General features: G+C 51.6%; 1 protein-coding gene across 11 annotated transcripts in view; it reads right to left on the reverse strand.

The window, feature by feature from the left end:
* The window catches only part of LOC139057669 (DENN domain-containing protein 2D-like), a 614,144-nt gene that overhangs the window by 222,725 nt on the left and 372,364 nt on the right, over positions 1-19,055 (reverse strand). For all 11 annotated transcript variants that reach the window (XM_070536315.1, XM_070536318.1, XM_070536317.1 and 8 more), the window contains exon 13: positions 16,571-16,694. In XM_070536315.1, coding sequence (XP_070392416.1) covers positions 16,571-16,694 — 124 coding nt within the window. The remainder of the gene's footprint in view (positions 1-16,570; positions 16,695-19,055) is intronic.

The raw sequence follows: 19,055 nt of genomic DNA on the forward strand, positions 1-19,055 counted from the left end.
CGGAGTAGGCGCGGACGCGCGGTGCCCTGCGCGCGCGGCGGCTCGGAGTGCTCGAACCCGCGGTGGTGGTCGTCCGGCGCGCCGTGAGCGTCGCGGGTGAACACCACAAAATGGCGCCCAACGTGGGGCCAGGGGCCTAATCAGCCTCTGGCCGCCAGGTGTGCGGGCTGCTGCGTTGCAGAGGCTGCGTTGCGAACGCGCTTTGTCAACCGAGCCATGTCTCTCATCCGTGTGCCGAATTCGTCTATTTTCCTCTCACTCCTTCTGTCATACCTTGCCTCAGTAAAAGTAGCGTGGTAAGCGTATCGGACAACCGCTTCGAAGTTCCGCGCTTCGCAGCGCGGACGAGGAAAGGAGTCAAGTGGCCGCCGAGATGCTGCAGTCGTCATCGATTGTGGAGACCATGCGGGGCCGGAGGTCTCGCCGATTCGTACCGGGAGGGCTCCCTCCCTCCTTAAATGCTCCCTACCAATGCAAGGCTGGTGGCTCCGATGTCAGCCAAAGAAGAAAAGAAAACAAAGAACAAAGAAATAGTAATTACATTGCCAATACCGGAGCCACCCATTGGCATTCCGAACCCAAAATCACCAGCCCCCAAAACATAAACAAAAAGACATCAAAGGAAGAAAAGCAAGCTACTAGAACAAATCAAATAAGTAGGTCTGAGCTACACAACACCAACACAAAAGAAAGTCCACACGAACCCGCGCCCCAACGCGAACATGCACAACAAAAGCATCCACTGAAGAAAAGGCAAGAGCAACAACAAAAGACAAACTCTCAGAGACACAACGATACTCAGACACAAACGCGGACAAGGGAAACGACAAAACGTTGGCCCACACAATCAATCAAAACACAAGAGAATAACAGATGGTTAAGAAAATGTGCAGAGAATGTCCGCGTTAAATATTTCCGGCGAGCACGAACAAAGCCCGCATGCCACACGTGCGACTCCCAGCAATTCTAACAGCGTCCGGCAACGGCATCTGGTGCCGGTGCCTCTGGCGGTGTCCGCTCCATGGTACAGCTATGATCCGCGCCAATTGTCGTGACCGCACAGCCCGATCCACAGCCCCGCCGTCGCCAGTCTTCGATGGAGGTCGACATCACCCGTTGACGCAACACGGCAGCGAAAACACACGCGAAACATTCCCGAAACGCAAAACGCATAGATACAAATAAATGACTAACATAAAAGCAACACAAACCATACCTAAGGAAACACATACACAAAAGCAAAATGAGGACGGCTAGGTAAGACACTGAGAAACAAGAAGCCTAACGCAGAAACACTGAACGAAGGGAAAACAAGGACCGAGAAAGACGGATAGCAGCCTGCCTGATTGCAGCGAAGTGGATAGCTGAGAGCTTTTTGAAGAGAAAGGGGCGGCTGATCCAAAGTTGTGGATCCGCATAGGCATGCCTCACCTCAGTATAGGTGGTTACTCCGTCTGAGTTCAGCCGGACACAGTAAACGTGGTCTTCACTAGCGCGATGACATACGACTTCGACGCTAGCGGAAATTCCCTCCACGGACGCACACTGTCCATCCGCGAAACCAATCAAAATTGACTTCGAATACGCGATGTCTATGTGATGAACAGACGTGGAAGGTTCGGCGATAGACGAAGAGTCGCTCCACGCCGGGCCAAGTCACAGCGCGAATCGATTTTAACGAAAACCTTGGCGCTGTGATGACTGTGCGATACTTGCCGGAGTGGCGCTAATTCGCGTTTCTCCGGCGCCTGGGGTTACCACCTTGAACAAAGCTCTCAGATTGCAGTGTTGGCGGGTGGCACGCGATCTTCATCGGCCGAGCTCGTTGTGACGCCGCAGAGTGAACCCACCCGGGGCAACAGCGACACACGCTGTATCCGGCCCCGCGCGCCCGTTGCAATACCAGCAACGCTACGGCGCCCGCGCCCGTGCAATACCAGCCACGTTCCGGCGCTCCGCCTCCCTGAGGCCGTCGAAGAACTATTTACAATTATTTACAAACGGGTCACTCTGCGGTCCCTTCGGCGCTCTTCGGGCCGTTTAAAAAAAAATAGAAAAAGACGATTCCGACACCCTTTGGTGGGGGTGGCGGGTTTCGTTCCCCCGGCTGGCTTTCCACCCGGGCTGTCCTCCCCGTCATCGCCGCGGGGTAGCGGGGGAGAGTCCCCTTCTGCGCGCGCGACGGAGGGATGTCCGGGGCGCTTGCCTCTTCGCGGAGCGGGCCTGTTTCGTGGCCTTTGTCTCCGCTCGGCTATGCGCTGCCAGCTTTGCCCTCAATTGGTGGTGCAGAAGGCACCACCACTAATCGGTCTTCCTAAAGATGACAGAGGGCATATTAATAGTGCGTCAGCTATCATGGCTTGAATTTTGCGAGGAAAGGCGCGCATCAACTGAGAACTGCCGGGCATGCCACTGAGCCGCGCCAACAATAGCAAAACCGAGAACTTCCGCAGAGTTAGCCGGCCTTAGAGGCACTGTACCCGAGCAGTCCGCGCAATTAGCAGCCGCCAGAATGGTAATGATGCTAGAGACCCACGAAAATCCGTCGGACTCACCGAATCGTTGAGCAGATGGAAGGACGGAAAAGTCAGCCCTCCCGGTACGAATCGGCGAGACCTCCGGCCCCGCATGGTCTCCACAATCGATGACGACTGCAGCATCTCGGCGGCCACTTGACTCCTTTCCTCGTCCGCGCTGCGAAGCGCGGAACTTCGAAGCGGTTGTCCGATACGCTTACCACGCTACTTTTACTGAGGCAAGGTATGACAGAAGGAGTGAGAGGAAAATAGACGAATTCGGCACACGGATGAGAGACATGGCTCGGTTGACAAAGCGCGTTCGCAACGCAGCCTCTGCAACGCAGCAGCCCGCACACCTGGCGGCCAGAGGCTGATTAGGCCCCTGGCCCCACGTTGGGCGCTATTTTGTGGTGTTCACCCGCGACGCTCACGGCGCGCCGGACGACCACCACCGCGGGTTCGAGCACTCCGAGCCGCCGCGCGCGCAGGGCACCGCGCGTTCGCGCCTACTCCGGCCCGATCCGTGTGCCGACGCGCAGCTGCGCGCGTACGCGCCCCGCCGGCCCCACAGCAGAGGGGAAGGCGAGACCGCACGCGCGCAGCAAGGGAGACCCTAGGCAAAGCTCTCAAGAAACAACAAAGAACATTTATTAACCTGGGACTCAATACAAACACACGTTTTAACATAACTTCCGAATATGAATCACACAAAACATAGCCAAATGGTCGCCGGTGGCCGCTAACGGCGCACCGCGACAGAGAGAGAAACGAAGAACAAAGAACCCCCAGCAGAAGAATTTGCCTATCCTTCGGTCAGCGCCTGCCATCGTGCGCCCCACAGCAGAGAAAAGGGAAATAGAGAGAAACGACAGACGAACAGACGGGGGCACGATCGGCAGACGCTGCCTCAGGACATTGAGACGACGGAAGAGTGCGCGCACGCCTGCCGAGGCCGGGACCCCGACGAGCCGGAGTAACCATCGGCCGGCGGCGGACAAAGGAGGCCGCCGCCGGCAGAGAGGAACATGTACGCACCTTTCGACGCCCCGATGTGGTCTCCCCGGGCGCCTGTCTTGCGCGCGCTTACCCGGAGTGCACGCAAGCAGGGCCCAAATCCCGCCAAAATCTTAGCCAATGGCGAAAGCCTGTTGACCTTCGCGTGGGCGGGATGACAGCAGAGTGACAGTGTTTTATGACCCGCTGCCACCCCGTCCAGGCAAGGAGGAGAGGGTCACGGAGCCCCCGGCAACACAACGCAATGGCTCCACACAACCACTGCGAGGGCCGGAAACCCCACATCCCTCCCGGCGCCATTTTGTGGGGTTCACCCGCGACGCTCACGGCGCGCCGGACAACCACCACCGCGGGTTCGAGCACTCCGAGCCGCCGCGCGCGCAGGGCACCGCGCGTTCGCGCCTACTCCAGCCCGCTCCGTGTGCCGACGCGCAGCTGCGCGCGTACGCGCCCCGCCGGCCCCACAGCTTAGGGGAAGGCGAGACCGCGCGCGCGCAGCAAGGGAGACCCTAGGCAAAGCTCTCAAGGAACAACAAAGAACATTTATTAAGGTTGGATTCAATACAAACACACGTTTTACCATAACTTCTGAATATTAATCTAATTAGACAAAACATGGCCGAATGGTCGCCGGTGGCCGCTAGAATGGCGCACCGCGACAGAGAGAGAAACAAAGAACAAAGAACCCGAGCAGTAAGAATTTGCCTATCCTTCGGTCAGCGCCTGCCCTCGTGCGCCCCACAGCAGAGAAAAGGGAAATAGAGAGAAACGACAGACGAACAGACGGGGGCACGATCGGCAGACGCTGCCTCAGGACATCGAGACGACGGAAGAGTGTGCGCACGCCCGCCGAGGCCGGGACCCCGACGAGCCGGAGTAACCATCGGCCGGCGGCGGACAAAGGGGGCCGCCGCCGGCAGAGAGGAATACGTACGCACCTTCCGACGCCCCGATGTGGTCTCCCCGGGCGCCCGTCTTGCGCGCGCTTACCCGGAGTGCACGCAAGCAGGGCCCGAATCCCGCCAAAATCTTGGCCAATGGCGAAAGCCTGTTGACCTTCCCGTGGGCGGGATGACAGCAGAGTGACAGTGTTTTATGACCCGCTGCCACCCCGTCCACGCAAGGAGGAGAGGGACACGGAGCCCCCGGCAACACAACGCAATGGCTCCACACAACCACCGCGAGAGCCAGAAAACGCCGCGAGAGGCAGAAACCCCACAACTTATAGCACAACGATAGCGGCGAACACGGTCGGCAATCGTCGAAAATCTGATCAGCGGGTCAAGCGTGTCGGCTTTTATACAGCAGTCGTCGAATGTTCCAGACTAATCGGTGGGACCCACGTGCCTTCCACAAAGTTCTACACCATTCGCGTCACGCGATGAAATCAGATAACACAAGGTTCGGTGACAACAGACAACGGATAGAAGCATCGATAACTTTCCAGAAACTTTGGATACATGCAGGCGCGTCCCGCGCTGTGCAATAAGGTTGGTTAGGCGGTGAAACGTGTCGCCCGATAAAGACAAACAAGTACACGTGTCAATATTGCCGGCTTCGTCTCTTAACGCATACATCTGATTCTTGCCTATTCCTAGTTTCTTCTTCAGTGGTTTTAGGCTTCCTCTGTTCCTGAGAGCATGTTCAATTCTATCCATATTATACTTCCTTATGTCAGCCGTCTTACGCTTGTTGATTAACTTGAAAAATTCTGCTAGTTATGTTCTAGCTGTAGGGTTAGAGGCTTTCATACATTGGCGTTTCTTGATCAGATCTTTCGTCTCCTGCGATAGCTTACTGGTATCCTGTCTAATGGAGTTAACACCAACTTCTATTGCACACTCCTTAATGATGCCCACAATATTGTCGTTCATTGCTTCAACACTAAGGTCCTCTTCCTGAGTTAAAGCCGAATACTAGTTCTGTAGCTTGATCTGGAATACCTCTATTTTCCCTCTTACCGCTAACTCATTGATCGGCTTCTTATGTACCAGTTTCTTCTGTCACCTCCTCAAATCTAGGCTAATTCGAGTTCTTACCATCCTATGGTCACTGCAGCACACCTTGCCGAGCACAACCACATCTTGTATGATGCCAGGGTTAGCGCAGAGTATAAAGTCTATTTCAGTCCCAGTCTTGCCATTCGGACTCCTCCACGTCCATTTTCGGCTATCGTGCTTAGGGAAGAAGGTATTCAGTATCTGCATATTATTCTGGTCTGTAAACTCTACTAATAACTCTCCCCTGCTATTCCTAGAGCCTATGCCATATTCCACCACTGACTTGTCTCCAGCCTGCTTCTTGCCTACCCTGGCATTGAAGTCGCCCGCCCATCAGTATAGTGTATTTTGTTTTGATTTCACCCATTGCCGATTCCACAACTTCATAGAAGTTTTCGAATTCATGGTCATCACGACTGGATGTAGGGGCGCAGACCTGTACGACTTTCAATTTGAACTTCTTACTAAGTTTCACAACAAGACCTGCCACCCTCTCATTATTGCTATAGAAATCCTGTATGTTACCAGCTATATCCTTATTAATCAGGAATTCGACTCTTAGCTCTCTTCTCTTCGCTAAGCCCCGGTAGCACAGGACGTGCCCACTCTTTAGCACTGTATATGCTTCTTTTGTCCTCCTAACTGCACTGAGCCCGATTATATCCTGTTTACTGCCCTCTCATTCCTCCAATAGCACTGCTAGACTTAAGGATGATGGTGCCCCTCAAGGGACAGTGCAGTCCAATGCCACAACCACAATGAAACCATCGTGGGCACGTGTCTTTCATCATGGTTGCACTTCATTTTAAGCAAGCACCAACAACATGTCCTCCTGCAATGCCAGTCTAAGTTGGTAGCTTTCCAGTACTAACCTGATTTCTACACCACCTCTGGAAACCTGTACATCCATGTTCTGTGAGGAAGAAGATTGATATGCTAGAAAGCATGACTGCCATTGCATGGCTCCTACCCAGTTACCCATATTAGGTTGGGACTTTCTCTCCACACATCATGCGATCATCGACTGCGCTTGCACCAAAATCAAGGTGTTTTCGTTTTTGTCAGATATCACTGACCACGAGGACCCTTGTCACAAAATCGCCGTTTGCGAAGAGTACTTTGCGTACTATGTATGTTACCATGTAGGTTCTGTTCTTTGTGGTGAATATCGCCTGAATATTGTATAATTTTGTTATGTTTCCTTTTGTATTTGTTCATTATGTATAAGTGTTATTAGACTGCAATTACCTTTGTTTTAAAAAGCCTTGCTGTGAAGCCACTGCCAAGCGAAAGGGGGGCTGCGGCTTTGTCAAGCTGTTTCTGACAGCTTTTTCTGCGCCTCCGCTGTCTGTATTTGTACAAGGCAGAAATAAAGAATTTGAATTTGAATTTGAACTGTGCCTGTAGATGCCGGCTTAGTACTCTTCGCACCATCCATACTCTTAGTTCGCCACCGATCACTACCACTGCCTTTCTCCGTCCTCGAGTTCAAAACTGGCGCCTCTCTCACGTGCGTGTTAAACTCATCGGCCAAACAAATTACTTTAAGGCCGCCGTGAAAGCCTTGGCAAAGCACTGCCACTGGCCTCATCTTCAAGGAGCGTAGGTTAGGGCATGTTGGTATTCCATAACTGAGGTTTTTAGTGCACGAAAAGGGACAAGAGACAGAGGCAAGACGCGGACACAGCGTCTTGCCTCTGTCTCTCATCCTTTTTCGTGCGCTAAAAACCTCCCTCATCTTCAATATTTGACATGATGGACGACCCCACTTATCTTGACACTCTCGAGGCATTGCCTCCACATTCATTGCTGCATTCTTTCACGCCAGCTATTGCCAGTGACTTTACGATGACACAGCGTGATGAACTCCTTCACTTGCTACAAGCAACATCACTCGGCTGCACAACGACTGTTTTTCACACTATCGACACTGGGAGCCATGCACTCATTCAACAGAGTCCCTACCAAGTATCGGTGACAGATAGATGTGTTATCGATAACCAGGTGAATGATATGCTCAAACGACTTGTCATCCAGCCTTCTAGTAGTCCCTGGGCATCATGAGTTGTCCTAGCTGAAAAAAAAAAAAAAAAAGACACCACCATACCACTTTGCATTGATTATCAAAGGCTTAACAAGATTACCCAAAAGGATGTATATAGCCGTTGCCACGTATTGACAACGCACTTGACCGTTGCAAGGAGTGGAGTTTTATTCCTCCTTAGATTTCCGCTCTGGCAGGTGCCCATAGCTGATGCTGACTGTTCCAAAACCGCGTTTCTAACACCAACCGGCTTGTATGAATTCCCTGTAGTGCCACTCGGTCTGTGCAACCCGTCTGCCAACCTTTAACGTATGATGGATGGCAACTGGCTCGGCCTGAAGTGGCATACTTATCTCTGCTACTTCGATGACAGTGTATTTTCCCCAGATTTTCCGACCCATCTTCACTGTTTACATCAAGTTTTGAACTGTCTCCGGAATGCTGGTCTCCAGCTTAATTTGAAAAATGCCTACTTGCAGCTTCAAAACCCACTATATAAGGTCATGTTGTCTCCAAAGAAGGCACTCTTCCTGATCCTGCTAAACTTTGCGCCGTAGCCAAATTCCCAAAGCCCACTAACTTGAAAGCGCTGCGCAACTTCATTGGCATATGCTCCTGTTTTCAACAATTCATTCACAATTTCACTACTGTGATTGCACACCTAAACCAGCTTCTTCAAGGCAACAATGAACTTTCTACTTGCTCGGAAGCCTCTGATGATGATGCCTTTACGACTCTTCGTTGCCTACTTACATCTCCGCCAATCTTGCGCCATTTTGATCCAAGCGCACCGACAGAACTTCACACTGACGCCAGTGGTGTCGGCTTTGGTGCCGTGCTCGCACAACGTAAGAACACTAATGCCGGATACGTGGTTGCTTATGCCAGTCATGCCCTCACAAAACCTGAGGCCAATTACTCAGTAACAGAAAAAGAGTGCCTGGCCATCGTATGGGCTCTTCAGAAATTTCGCCCATATCTCTACGGTCGACCTTTTGACGTGGTGACGGATCATCACGCTCTTTGCTCATTGTCTAACCTCAAAGACCCGTCAGGCCACCTCAGTCGGTGGGCCCTCCGAATCCAGTAATATGATATCCGTGTCATCTATCGCTCTGGACTCTGACGTCGATGCGCTCTCGTGCTTCCCAGCTACTTCGGACGCCAGTACTTCTACCTAAAGTCATGATATCTCACCACTTGACATCCTGGACATGGCCTCGGAGCAACGAAAAGACACATGGATCGTCAAAATATACTATGTTTTATCAAATCCTCCAGCAGCTTCGGTGCCTCGAGCGTTACGCCAACAGGTGCAGCATATCACTATCCGCGACGAGCTTCTATATCACTGCAACGACTGCAATGATGACTGCACATGGCTCTTAGTAGTGCCCCGCCACTTTTGAAAAGATTGATGCTTCGCTTTTCACTCTGACTCTCAGTGTGGTCATGGTGGAGTGACCACAGAGCAATTACGGTGAATAATATCGTAGGCTTTGCCTACAATAATATCGCCCTGGGATGTACGACTTCAACCACAAATATGTACGCTCCTGCGTTGCCTGGCAATGATGCAAATGTGTCCCACATCCCTCCATCGCACCTCTCCAGCCACTTTCCTGGCCAGCTCACTCATTTGACTGTGTCGGCATTGATTTCTACGGGTATATTGATTTAGACTGGCAATCGATGGATTGTCGTCACCGTAGATCATCTGACACGACATGCTGAAACTGTTGCCTTGCCTGCTGCATCAGCAAAGGAGGCCTCGTTCATTCTAAACAACTTTGTCCACCGCCATGGCACACCTCGTGAACTGCTGAGTGATTGGGGTCGCATATTCCTCTTGGACGTCCTACAGTAACTCCTACTGAATGCCAAATTATTTACCACACCACTACTGCTTACCCTCCACACCAATGCCTTAACAGAACATTTCAACAGAACTCTTGGTGACAAGCTATCCATGTATGTTGCGTCTGACCATTCGAACTGGGATATTGTACTTCTGTTCGTTATATACGCATATTGTCACCCAGTTATGGCAACTAAAACAGTTTAGCACCGCCAGATTGGGAAAAAACATCAGCCTTTAGCGATGGCTGGTCCTCGGAGAGCCCGCGCGCAACCACGAACTTCTTCGTTCTCGCCTTAAGGGTCCCGTGTCAACACGTGCAAACTTATTTTGCGTCACTGATCCCCTCTCAAAAGCGACCGGCCCGGTCGCTTCAAGGGCAGCGGGCGCGCACTATGGGCAAGAATGCCAACATGAAAAGACAAAAAAAAACATACAGGAATGTACCCAATGCTAAAGTGGTTTATGAGGGTTACTTAGCCCTGGCGTGCGTAGTACGGCTTCATCCGTACTACGTGGACGACTTCAGCACGGCGACGGCGTCGGTTCGCACCAGGATCAGAGCTTTGAGGCACCACCTCATAGTTCACATCACTGAGGCGGCGTACAACTTCGTAGGGGCCGAAGTAGCGGCGCAACAATTTCTCTGAGAGCCCACAGTGTCGGATAGGTGTCCACACCCACACGCGGTCGCCTGGTAAGTACTGGACATTCCGTCGGGTCCGGTTGTAACGCTAGGCGTCGGTATTCTGCTGGGTGCGGATGCGATTCCGAGCAAGCTGGCGAGCTTCCTCAGCTTTCTCAATGAAATCTTCAGTGGTGTCATTCCTTGTGGTTCCGTGGTCTACCAGGAGCATGGCGTCTAAAGGGGTGATAATGCGACGTCCGTAAACAAGCTCGAATGGTGTAAACTCGGCGGTCTCCTGCACAGCGGTATTGTAAGCAAACGTGACGTATGGCAAAATTTCATCCCATGTTTTGTGTTCCACATCAATGTACATGGAGAGCATGTCAGCTAATGTTCTGTTTAGGCGCTCTGTTAAGCCGTTAGTTTGGGGATGATAGGCTGTGGTCTTTCGAAGGTCGGTGTGCGTCAGGGTGACGACTTGTTGCAATAACTCCACTGTAAACGCTGCACCGCGGTCAGTAATGAGTACAGCGAGTGCACCGTGGCGAAGCACGATGTTGTGGACGAAGAAGCTGGCGACTTCAGCAGCAGTTCCCCACGGCACAGCTTTCGTCTCCGCATAGCGAGTTAAATAGTCAGTTGCCACGATTATCCACTTATTTTGTAAGGATGACTTGGGGAACGGCCCAAGAAGGTCCATTCCAACTTGCTGGAACGGCGCCGGAGGGGGATCCAAAGGCTGAAGGAGGCCGGCAGGCTTGACGGGTGGAACTTTACGCCTCTGACAGTCAGGGCACGTTCGCACATAGCACTGAACCGACGAAAATAGGTGCGGCCAATAGTATTTTTGCCGTATGCGCGCTAATGTCCTCGCGAAGCCTAAGTGGCCGGCACAGGGATCATCATGACATGCCTGTAAAACTTTCTCGCGCAGTGCCGTCGGAACGACGAGAAGGAACATTTCCTGGCTGTTCTCGAAATTTTTCTTGTACAGGACATCGTTTCGCAGGCAGTACGAGGTCAATCCTCGTGAAAGTGGGCGTAAGACAACAACGTCAGCTCCCTCGAGATATCGGATCACTGGAAGCAGCTCAGAGTCGGCACGTTGATAGTCAGCCATGCGCACCACGTCGACGACACGAAGAAACGGCAAATCTAGCTCCAAGTCGGAGGATCTCAAGGGAATAGGAGAACGGGACAAGCAGTCAGCGTCGCTATGCTTATGGCCGGATCTGTAGATAACAGTTATGTCGTATTCCTGAAGGCGGAGGCTCCAACGAGCGAGGCGACCTGACGGGTCTCGTAGATTGGCAAGCCAGCAGAGTGAGTGGTGATCACTGACTGCTCGAAATGGCCGGCCGTATAAGTAGGGTCGGAACTTGCTGATGGCCCACACGACTGATAAGCATTCTTTTTCGGTCGTTGAATAATTAGCTTCTGCTTTTGTCAGACTACGACTCGCATACGCAATTGCACGTTCTGCGCCATCTTGCCATTGAACCAGAATGGCCCTGAGTCTTACGTTACTGGCGTTGGTGTGTATTTCAGTTGCCGCGGTGTCATCAAAATGCGCCAGCACTGGAGTGGATTGAAGGCGTTTACGCGATTCGGTGAAGGCCTGCTCTTGTTCTTCCATCCACGCAAAGGGCACATCTTGTTGCGTCAGTCTCGTGAGCGGTTCAGCAATCTTTGAGAAGCCTTCAATGAAACGACGGTAGTAAACGCAGAGGCCCAGGAACCGCTGAACAGCCTTTTTGTCTTTAGGACGAGGAAACTCGGTAACGGCAGCGAGTTTTTCTGGGTCTAGTCGTACTCCTTGGGAGCTGACCACGTGGCCTAGAAACTTGAGTTCCTCGAAGCCAAAGTAACATTTTTCAGGCTTGATGGTGAGGTTGGCCTTGCGTATTGCAGTAAGAACACTTCGTAGCCGGGCGAGATGTTCATTTAACGTGCCGGAAAACACAACAACGTCGGCTAGGTACACTAGACACGTCTGCCACTTTAGTCCAACGAGTACAGTGTCCATCATTCGTTGGAACGTAGCAGGAGCGGAACAGAGACTGAAAGGCAGCACTTGAAATTCGTACAGCCCATCGGGAGTCACGAAGGCGGTTTTTTCACGGTCACGCTCATCCACTTCGATTTGCCAGTAGCCTGACTTTAGGTCTAACAAAGTAAAGAACTGAGCACGACGCAGACGGTCCAAAGCGTCATCGATCCGTGGCAGGGGATAAACGTCGCGTTTGGTGACTCGGTTAAGCCGTCTGTAGTCAACGCAGAAGCGGAGTGTGTTGTCTTTCTTTTTTACTAGTACGACAGGCGATGCCCACGGACTTGTCGACGGCTGGATGACGTCATCATTTAGCATTTCTTGAACTTGACGCTTAATCGCCTCCCGCTCTATAAGTGACACACGATACGGATGCTGACGAACAGGCCACGCCAACTCCTCTGTAACGATCCGGTGTTGCGTAACGGAAGTGCGCTGGACTTTGGATTCCGTGGAGAAACAGCCGGAGAATTCTGTCAGTAGGCCCAGCAGCTGATCCTTCTGTACATCTGCTAAGTCAGCATTAATGTGGACGCGGGTATTCAGGCAGGCGTGAGTTGTTGCATCCGGTGAAGTCACTTGTAATGTGCCGATGTCGGAGAAGTCAGCAATGTCGTTTAGGGATGCCACAGCTGTACCTTGAGGGATGTGCTGATACTCATGGCTGAAGTTTGTCAACAAAACTTGCGAGCACTTATGCTGTATTCAAACAAGGCCCCGGGCGATGCAGATGTGTCTTTCGAGCAGCAGCGGGATATTTGCCTCGGCAATACCCTCATAGCCGTCGAATGCGTCGCAAGTGACGAGGGTCACTACGCTGCTCCGTGGCGGCACCGTGAGGTTGTCGTCAACAATCCTCAAGGCGTTGACATACGTGTCGTCACTGCTGCTCCCTACTAAGACCTGCGCCGTCGAAAACGTTACCCGCGACTTTTGTAAGTTAATCACAGCTCCATTAGCCTGCAGAAAGTCCATTCCCAGAATTAGGTCCCTCGAACAGCTTGGGAGGATAACGAAATCTCCGAGGTACGTAAACCCACGAATGCCCACGCACGCTGTCCATCTTCCTACCGGGGTTAGCAGATGGCCTCCTGCAGTGCGAATCTGCGACCCAGTCCACTTGGTAGAAACTTTCTTCAGCTTGCAGGCAAGGTCCATGCTCATAACTGAGGTGTCCGCTCCAGTGTCGATTAACGCCGTTATTTCTTCGTCGTCTATGGTGACGGGAATGTTCGATGTTACTACCTCTCGTAAGGTGTTTGACTCCGTCTGTACGTCTGCGTCGTTCTGTTTTCGTCGTTGTCGTCGTAGTGGAGGATCTTGTGTACGGTCGTCGTCAGCGGCCTCACCTCCGAAGGTCGCTGAACTCAGTTTTCCCGTCCCGCCGGGCTAGGCGAGCGGCGTCTCAGAGTGCCGCGAGTAAAGGCTTGGCTTGGTGATGGTGACCTGTAATGAGCAGGAGACGACGAACGGGGCTCCTGCCATCGCTGATCAACATTGCGATGATTCGCGACGAAACTCTCTAGTTCCGGCAGCCGCTCACCAGGTCGTGGACGAGGTGCATTCGGCGAGAATCCACGGAGCCCCACATGACGATAAGGACACATTCTGTAGATGTGTCCGGCTTCGTCACAATTAAAACAAAGGGGCTTGTAGTCTGTGGTGCGCCAGACGTCACTCTTCCCAGTCCTTGCTTCGGCGATGTGCGGTGGGCTGCGAGGCGGCCTGAAGCTTACGTGCATTTGTTCAGTGGGGTGTACCATGCTGCACGCACTTGAGGGTGACGGTCGGCATACTGCTTCAGCGTAACTCATTTTGGCGTGCGGTCCCTGCTGTGGTGCCTCGTACTGTCCAGGAATATGGACGGCCTGTCGTACTTCGGCGCGCACCATTTCCGCAATGGAAAGTTGTCCCACAGGGGCAGTGGTCGTCTGCATCTTCTGCAGTTCCTCCTTGACGACAGCCCTGATGAGTTCTCGCAAGGCGCCAACATTGTTACAGAGGGTAACGGTAGAGAGCTCCCTTGAAATCATGGCGTCGCGGTTGTTTTGCCTGGCCCGCTGTTGAAGGGCCTTTTGCATAGTAGTGGCTTCGTCATGGGACTCTGCAAGTGTCGCCGGCGGATTTCGAATGAGGCCAGCAAAGATTTCCTCTTTGACGCCTCACATGAGATGGCGCACCTTCTTTGTTTCAGTCATCAAAAGGTCCGCACGTCTGAAAAGCATGTCTTCTTCATGTCTTCTACGTACGCCGTCACTCGCTCATTCAGGCCTTGAATTCTTGCCTCCAATGCTTACTCCGCCCTCTCCTTCCTGTCCGCCCTGGCGAAGGCATTGAGGAACTGCCTACGAAATGCTTCCCATGACGTCAGTGTCGCCTCGTGGTTCTTGAACCATGTTTTCGCGGAATCCTCAAGAGCGAAGTAAACGTAACATAGCTTACGCTCGTGGTTCCAGTCGTTGAGGTTGGCAACCCGGTCAGAATGGTCAAGCCAATCATCGGCGTCCTCTGAAGCACTTCCGTGGAACAGATTCGGCGTCCGGATGTGACTGACGACAACGTGCGATGCTGCAGGAGTGGCAGGAGGTGGTTGGGTCGTCATTCTAGTTCGTTCGGGTAGCAGACCGTGCTGTGGCTGGAGTCCCTAGAGGCGTTGGCTGGCACGTACGTGCACAGGGGTAAGCTCGGTTGAACTACTCGCCGGGCTTAGGTCAGGGGTATGCTCCGGAGATCTTAACATCGACCGTACCCCGCACGTCCACCAGAAATGTCACCCAGCTATGGCAACTAAAACAGTTTAGCACCGACAGATTGGGAAAAAACGTCAGGCTTTAGCGATGGCTGGTCCTCGGAGAGCCTGCGCGCAACCACAAACTTCGTCGTTCTCGCCTTAAGGGTCCCGTGTCAACACGTGCAAACTTATTTCGCGTCAATATAACACTGCCTCTCAAGCTTACAACCGAATTCTCATTATTCTTTCTGCTTTACGGCTGCCATCCCTCCAGCACCATTCATACGGTTCTCCCGTACCGGCCGGATCCTGCTGAATGCTCACTTCTTTCTACGGTGGCTCAGTACACCAAGAAATGCCGACAACTGGCTCGTTCTTTGAAGTCTGCTTAACAGTGTCACTAAAAAGAGTATAATGACCTCAACCCACCCCCTCGCCCCTTCCACATCGACTCACTCGTGTTGTGGCTTTGGGTTCCACCTGTTGCTGCTCCTGGCCTTTTGTCCAAGCTCTTTCCGAACTACCACAGGCCCTACCACGTGGTTGCACGACCATCACCAGTTAATTACGTGGTCGAACCCGTATCGCCATCTTCCGATCTCCGTCGTCGCAGGCGAGTAACTGTGCACATTGACTGGCTCAAGCCGTATTACAATTCGCTCACCTCTTCCTAGGTTGCCAGGATGGCTACTCTTCAATTCCAGGGGTCATTGTGCAGAAGAGGATCAGTGCGCTGAAAAGCCTGGTTGCCCCCTATCGCGTGGCTCGTACCCGGTTCACTCTTTGGCTGCGCCCTACCTGCTGGTGCTGCATTTGTCGATGGTGCTCTACAACCCGAATAAACCACTTTTACAGTTCGTTTATGTGATTTCAAGGTCTGGTAATAAAGAAAAGAAAGCAGCTACTGTCGTGCAGCGGTTAGAACACCTGCTTTGCAAACGAAAAGCAATGAAGATACAAGAATTTTTTTAATTTCTGCTCAGTGGTACTGTTGATGTATGGTGCTCTCTATGATGGTTGTCGCCATTACCCCTCAAGAGACCTTGATGACCTCAACTTGTCATGAGCATAATATACAGTTTGTTTAAGTGCTCAAGCATGCACAGAAAAAAAGAATGGAAAGAGCACCCACAACAGCACTTCACTCAGAATTTATCACTTGTCATGAGCAATTGTCACTTTTTGGCTTATGACAAAGCCACTTCGTTGTGGGTTTATGAACGACTTGAGACTTGCAGAGTATGCCAAATAGTGTTTTTCTTTTTTCACAGCATAGATCGCAGTAGCATCTCTTTTGCTGAGTGACATTTTCCACACTCAGTGGTGATGAAGAGCCAGGGAAGCTTGACTGTCACAACTACATGAAGTCAACAGACAATAAATCTAAGTAAACCAAAGCAGAAATTAACTACAATTTTAGCTAAAATGCAGAAATAAGACAATTAGAAATGAAAGTGGATATAAAGACTCATTTTTACTCTTCGTACTGCACATACATTCTTATAGTGAATAGACTTGCATTTTATCCAAATAGTAGTTTTATCATTTCATGCAGAACCATTGCATGCCGGCATGCCGAATAGGCTGGAGCAGATTCAGCTCCAACTGATGGCAAACTGTTTGTTTGTCCACTTTTCCTTTATCTATTTATTTAGTGATTTATTTCCCATTCTTTCAAGGCCCAAAGTTATTACAAAGAGAAGAGGGGATTGTTTTGGCCCCTCACCAGTCATGTTCTTGGCCAGGCTGAGTGCAGTGCAAAGAGAGTGCCGCAACTTCTTGGGCACCACATCTTGGTTGTCCTCGTCCTCACACAGCAAGGTGCCCCGATCAACATCCACCACCAGCACCTGCATGAGACACACGCTCAGGCTTTGTGGCTTTTGCCATTTGTAGCAAAAAATAGCAATCCAAGTGCTGAGGATCTTGCTCACACTTTCTTGCAACAAAGCCCCTGAATGGACAATAACGCTACCAGACACCACAAGTTTCCAGACTTTTCACAGATATATGAAGCAGGCTTTGACATTATTCAAAAGACAATGTGATTTATTTTTCAAATAACTAGCTTCAGCTAGTTATTGCAACTCAGTGACAACTTAAAATGGCAATTTGAGAGCGATGCCACCAACAATCTTTTGAATCATTCTTCTGGTGTACCATGCATTCCCTCGCAGTGCAAGAGAATGTCACCAACCACAGTGCAGTATACTCTAGCTCTGTGTTCCATGAGGATAGCAATAGGGGCTTGTTGGTACGGCATATCTTATTTTGTTATAGCGCAAGCTTGACAAGGACAAAAGAAGGCACATCAGACACACACAGCGCTTAGCACTTATTAGCACACATTACCACTTAGCACTTAGCTTATTAGCACACATTAGCACTTAGCTTCCGAAACATGTACCACACTGTGTCGAATCTGTAGTCTTCACACTGCATGTACATTTTCATACTGCATAGATTCACATTCTATCCAAATACCGTATTTATTCGCGTATAACCCGCACCAAAATGTGAAAAAACGCGTTTAAAAAGTGGGGGTGCGGGTTATCTGCGAATTTTTTACTTGGGAGGGGGGGGGGGGGGTCGGCTTCACCGCAATGTGCGGCGGCCTCCCCGTGTAGTCCGCCATCCCCATCGTCATCGACGCTTGTCAAGCCGATGAAGGGCCAACGAAAGGCCAGCCGGGCCAGCATTGTTGAGCCTCGCGTTAGGCGCTGTTTAGTGCAAATCTACCTTGTTTAGTGTACTACTTACCCCAGTTTGCACTGTTTGCCTGCTTTGTTTTGGCATCATGAGTGCGACTCGACGGCAGTGTTTCACAGCGAAAGAGAAGCTGAAGATTATAGCCGCTGCCGAAGAAATCGGCAACAGAGCTGCTGCAAGACAGCATGACGTCGACGAGTCGTGCATTCGCGACTGGAGGAAGAAAAAAGAGAGTCTCGAAGCATCGAACCGGGACAGGCGAGCGTATCGGGGTCCGAAGACTGGCGCGTACCCCCACCTCGAGACGCAGCTTGCGAAGTTCATTGAGGAGCAGAAAAGTCGTGGCCACGCTGTTTCGACTGAGATGGCGCAAATGGAAGCCCTGAAGTTGGCCCGGGAATTGAACATTCCACGTGAGTTTCGTGCAAGCCGTGGATGGCTTCAGCGCTTCATGCGAAGACATGGATTTTCTATGCGGCGGCGAACAACCATGTGCCAGCGGCTTCCTGAAGCCTACGAGGAAAAGTTGTTGAACTTTCAACGATATGTTATCGCACTTCGGAAGGAGCACAGCTATTTGCTGTCTCAGGTGGGAAATGCTGATCAAACACCTGTGTACTTTGAGATGCCGATGGACACGACCATGGAAAAAAAGGGCTCCAAATCAGTCAGCGTGCTGACTGGCGGAAATGCCAAGCTGCGCTGCACAGTCATGCTATGCGCTTTGGCTGACGGCACGAAACTGCGCCCGTATGTCATTTTTAAACGCAAGACGCTACCTAGCATTCCACTGCCCCCAGGAATCGTTGTGCGTGCGGAAGAAAATTCGTGGATGAACAGTGGCCTAGTCGGTGACTGGCTTCGAGTAATCTGGGAGCGAAGACCAGGTGCCTTGCTGGCACGCCGGTCGATGCTCGTACTAGATTCCTTCAGAGGCCACTGCACTGATGCGGTGAAGGCTCGCCTTGCCGAGACCAGCACCGACCTCGTCATAATACCTGGCGGCATGACGTCCATGCTACAGCCACTCGACGTGTGCCTGAACAAGCCGTTCAAGGCACACGTTCACCTTTTCCGTTCAAGGTGAGTTGCATCTTTCTAGCGCTCATTTTTTTTTTTCAGGTAAACGTGCGGGTTATACGCGTTTTTTTTTTTTTTTTCACCGAGTTCAAAGTTAGGGGTGCGGGTTATACGCAGGGGCGGGTTATACGCGGGTAAATACGGTAATTTTATCATATTACATGGAACCATTGCAGCAGCCTGGGCATGTCTCTGGTGTAGACCCACGTGGCATGCGTGGAACTGAAGTCACCTAGGATAAGTACCGCATTATGACCTGCTAGATGTTTGCTCTGGTGAACGAGGTGGTCGAGGTGGCCCAAGTTTCGTTTTTGGAGATGTGTTGAGGACCAGGTGTGTAGCCAAGGGGGGGGGGGGGGGGGAAGAGGCTTATGGGACTTCAGCCCCCAACCCCCAAAATTTTTTTATCCTGTCATGCACCC

This window comes from Dermacentor albipictus, chromosome 3, assembly GCF_038994185.2.
Source record: "Dermacentor albipictus isolate Rhodes 1998 colony chromosome 3, USDA_Dalb.pri_finalv2, whole genome shotgun sequence".
NCBI lineage: Eukaryota > Metazoa > Arthropoda > Arachnida > Ixodida > Ixodidae > Dermacentor > Dermacentor albipictus.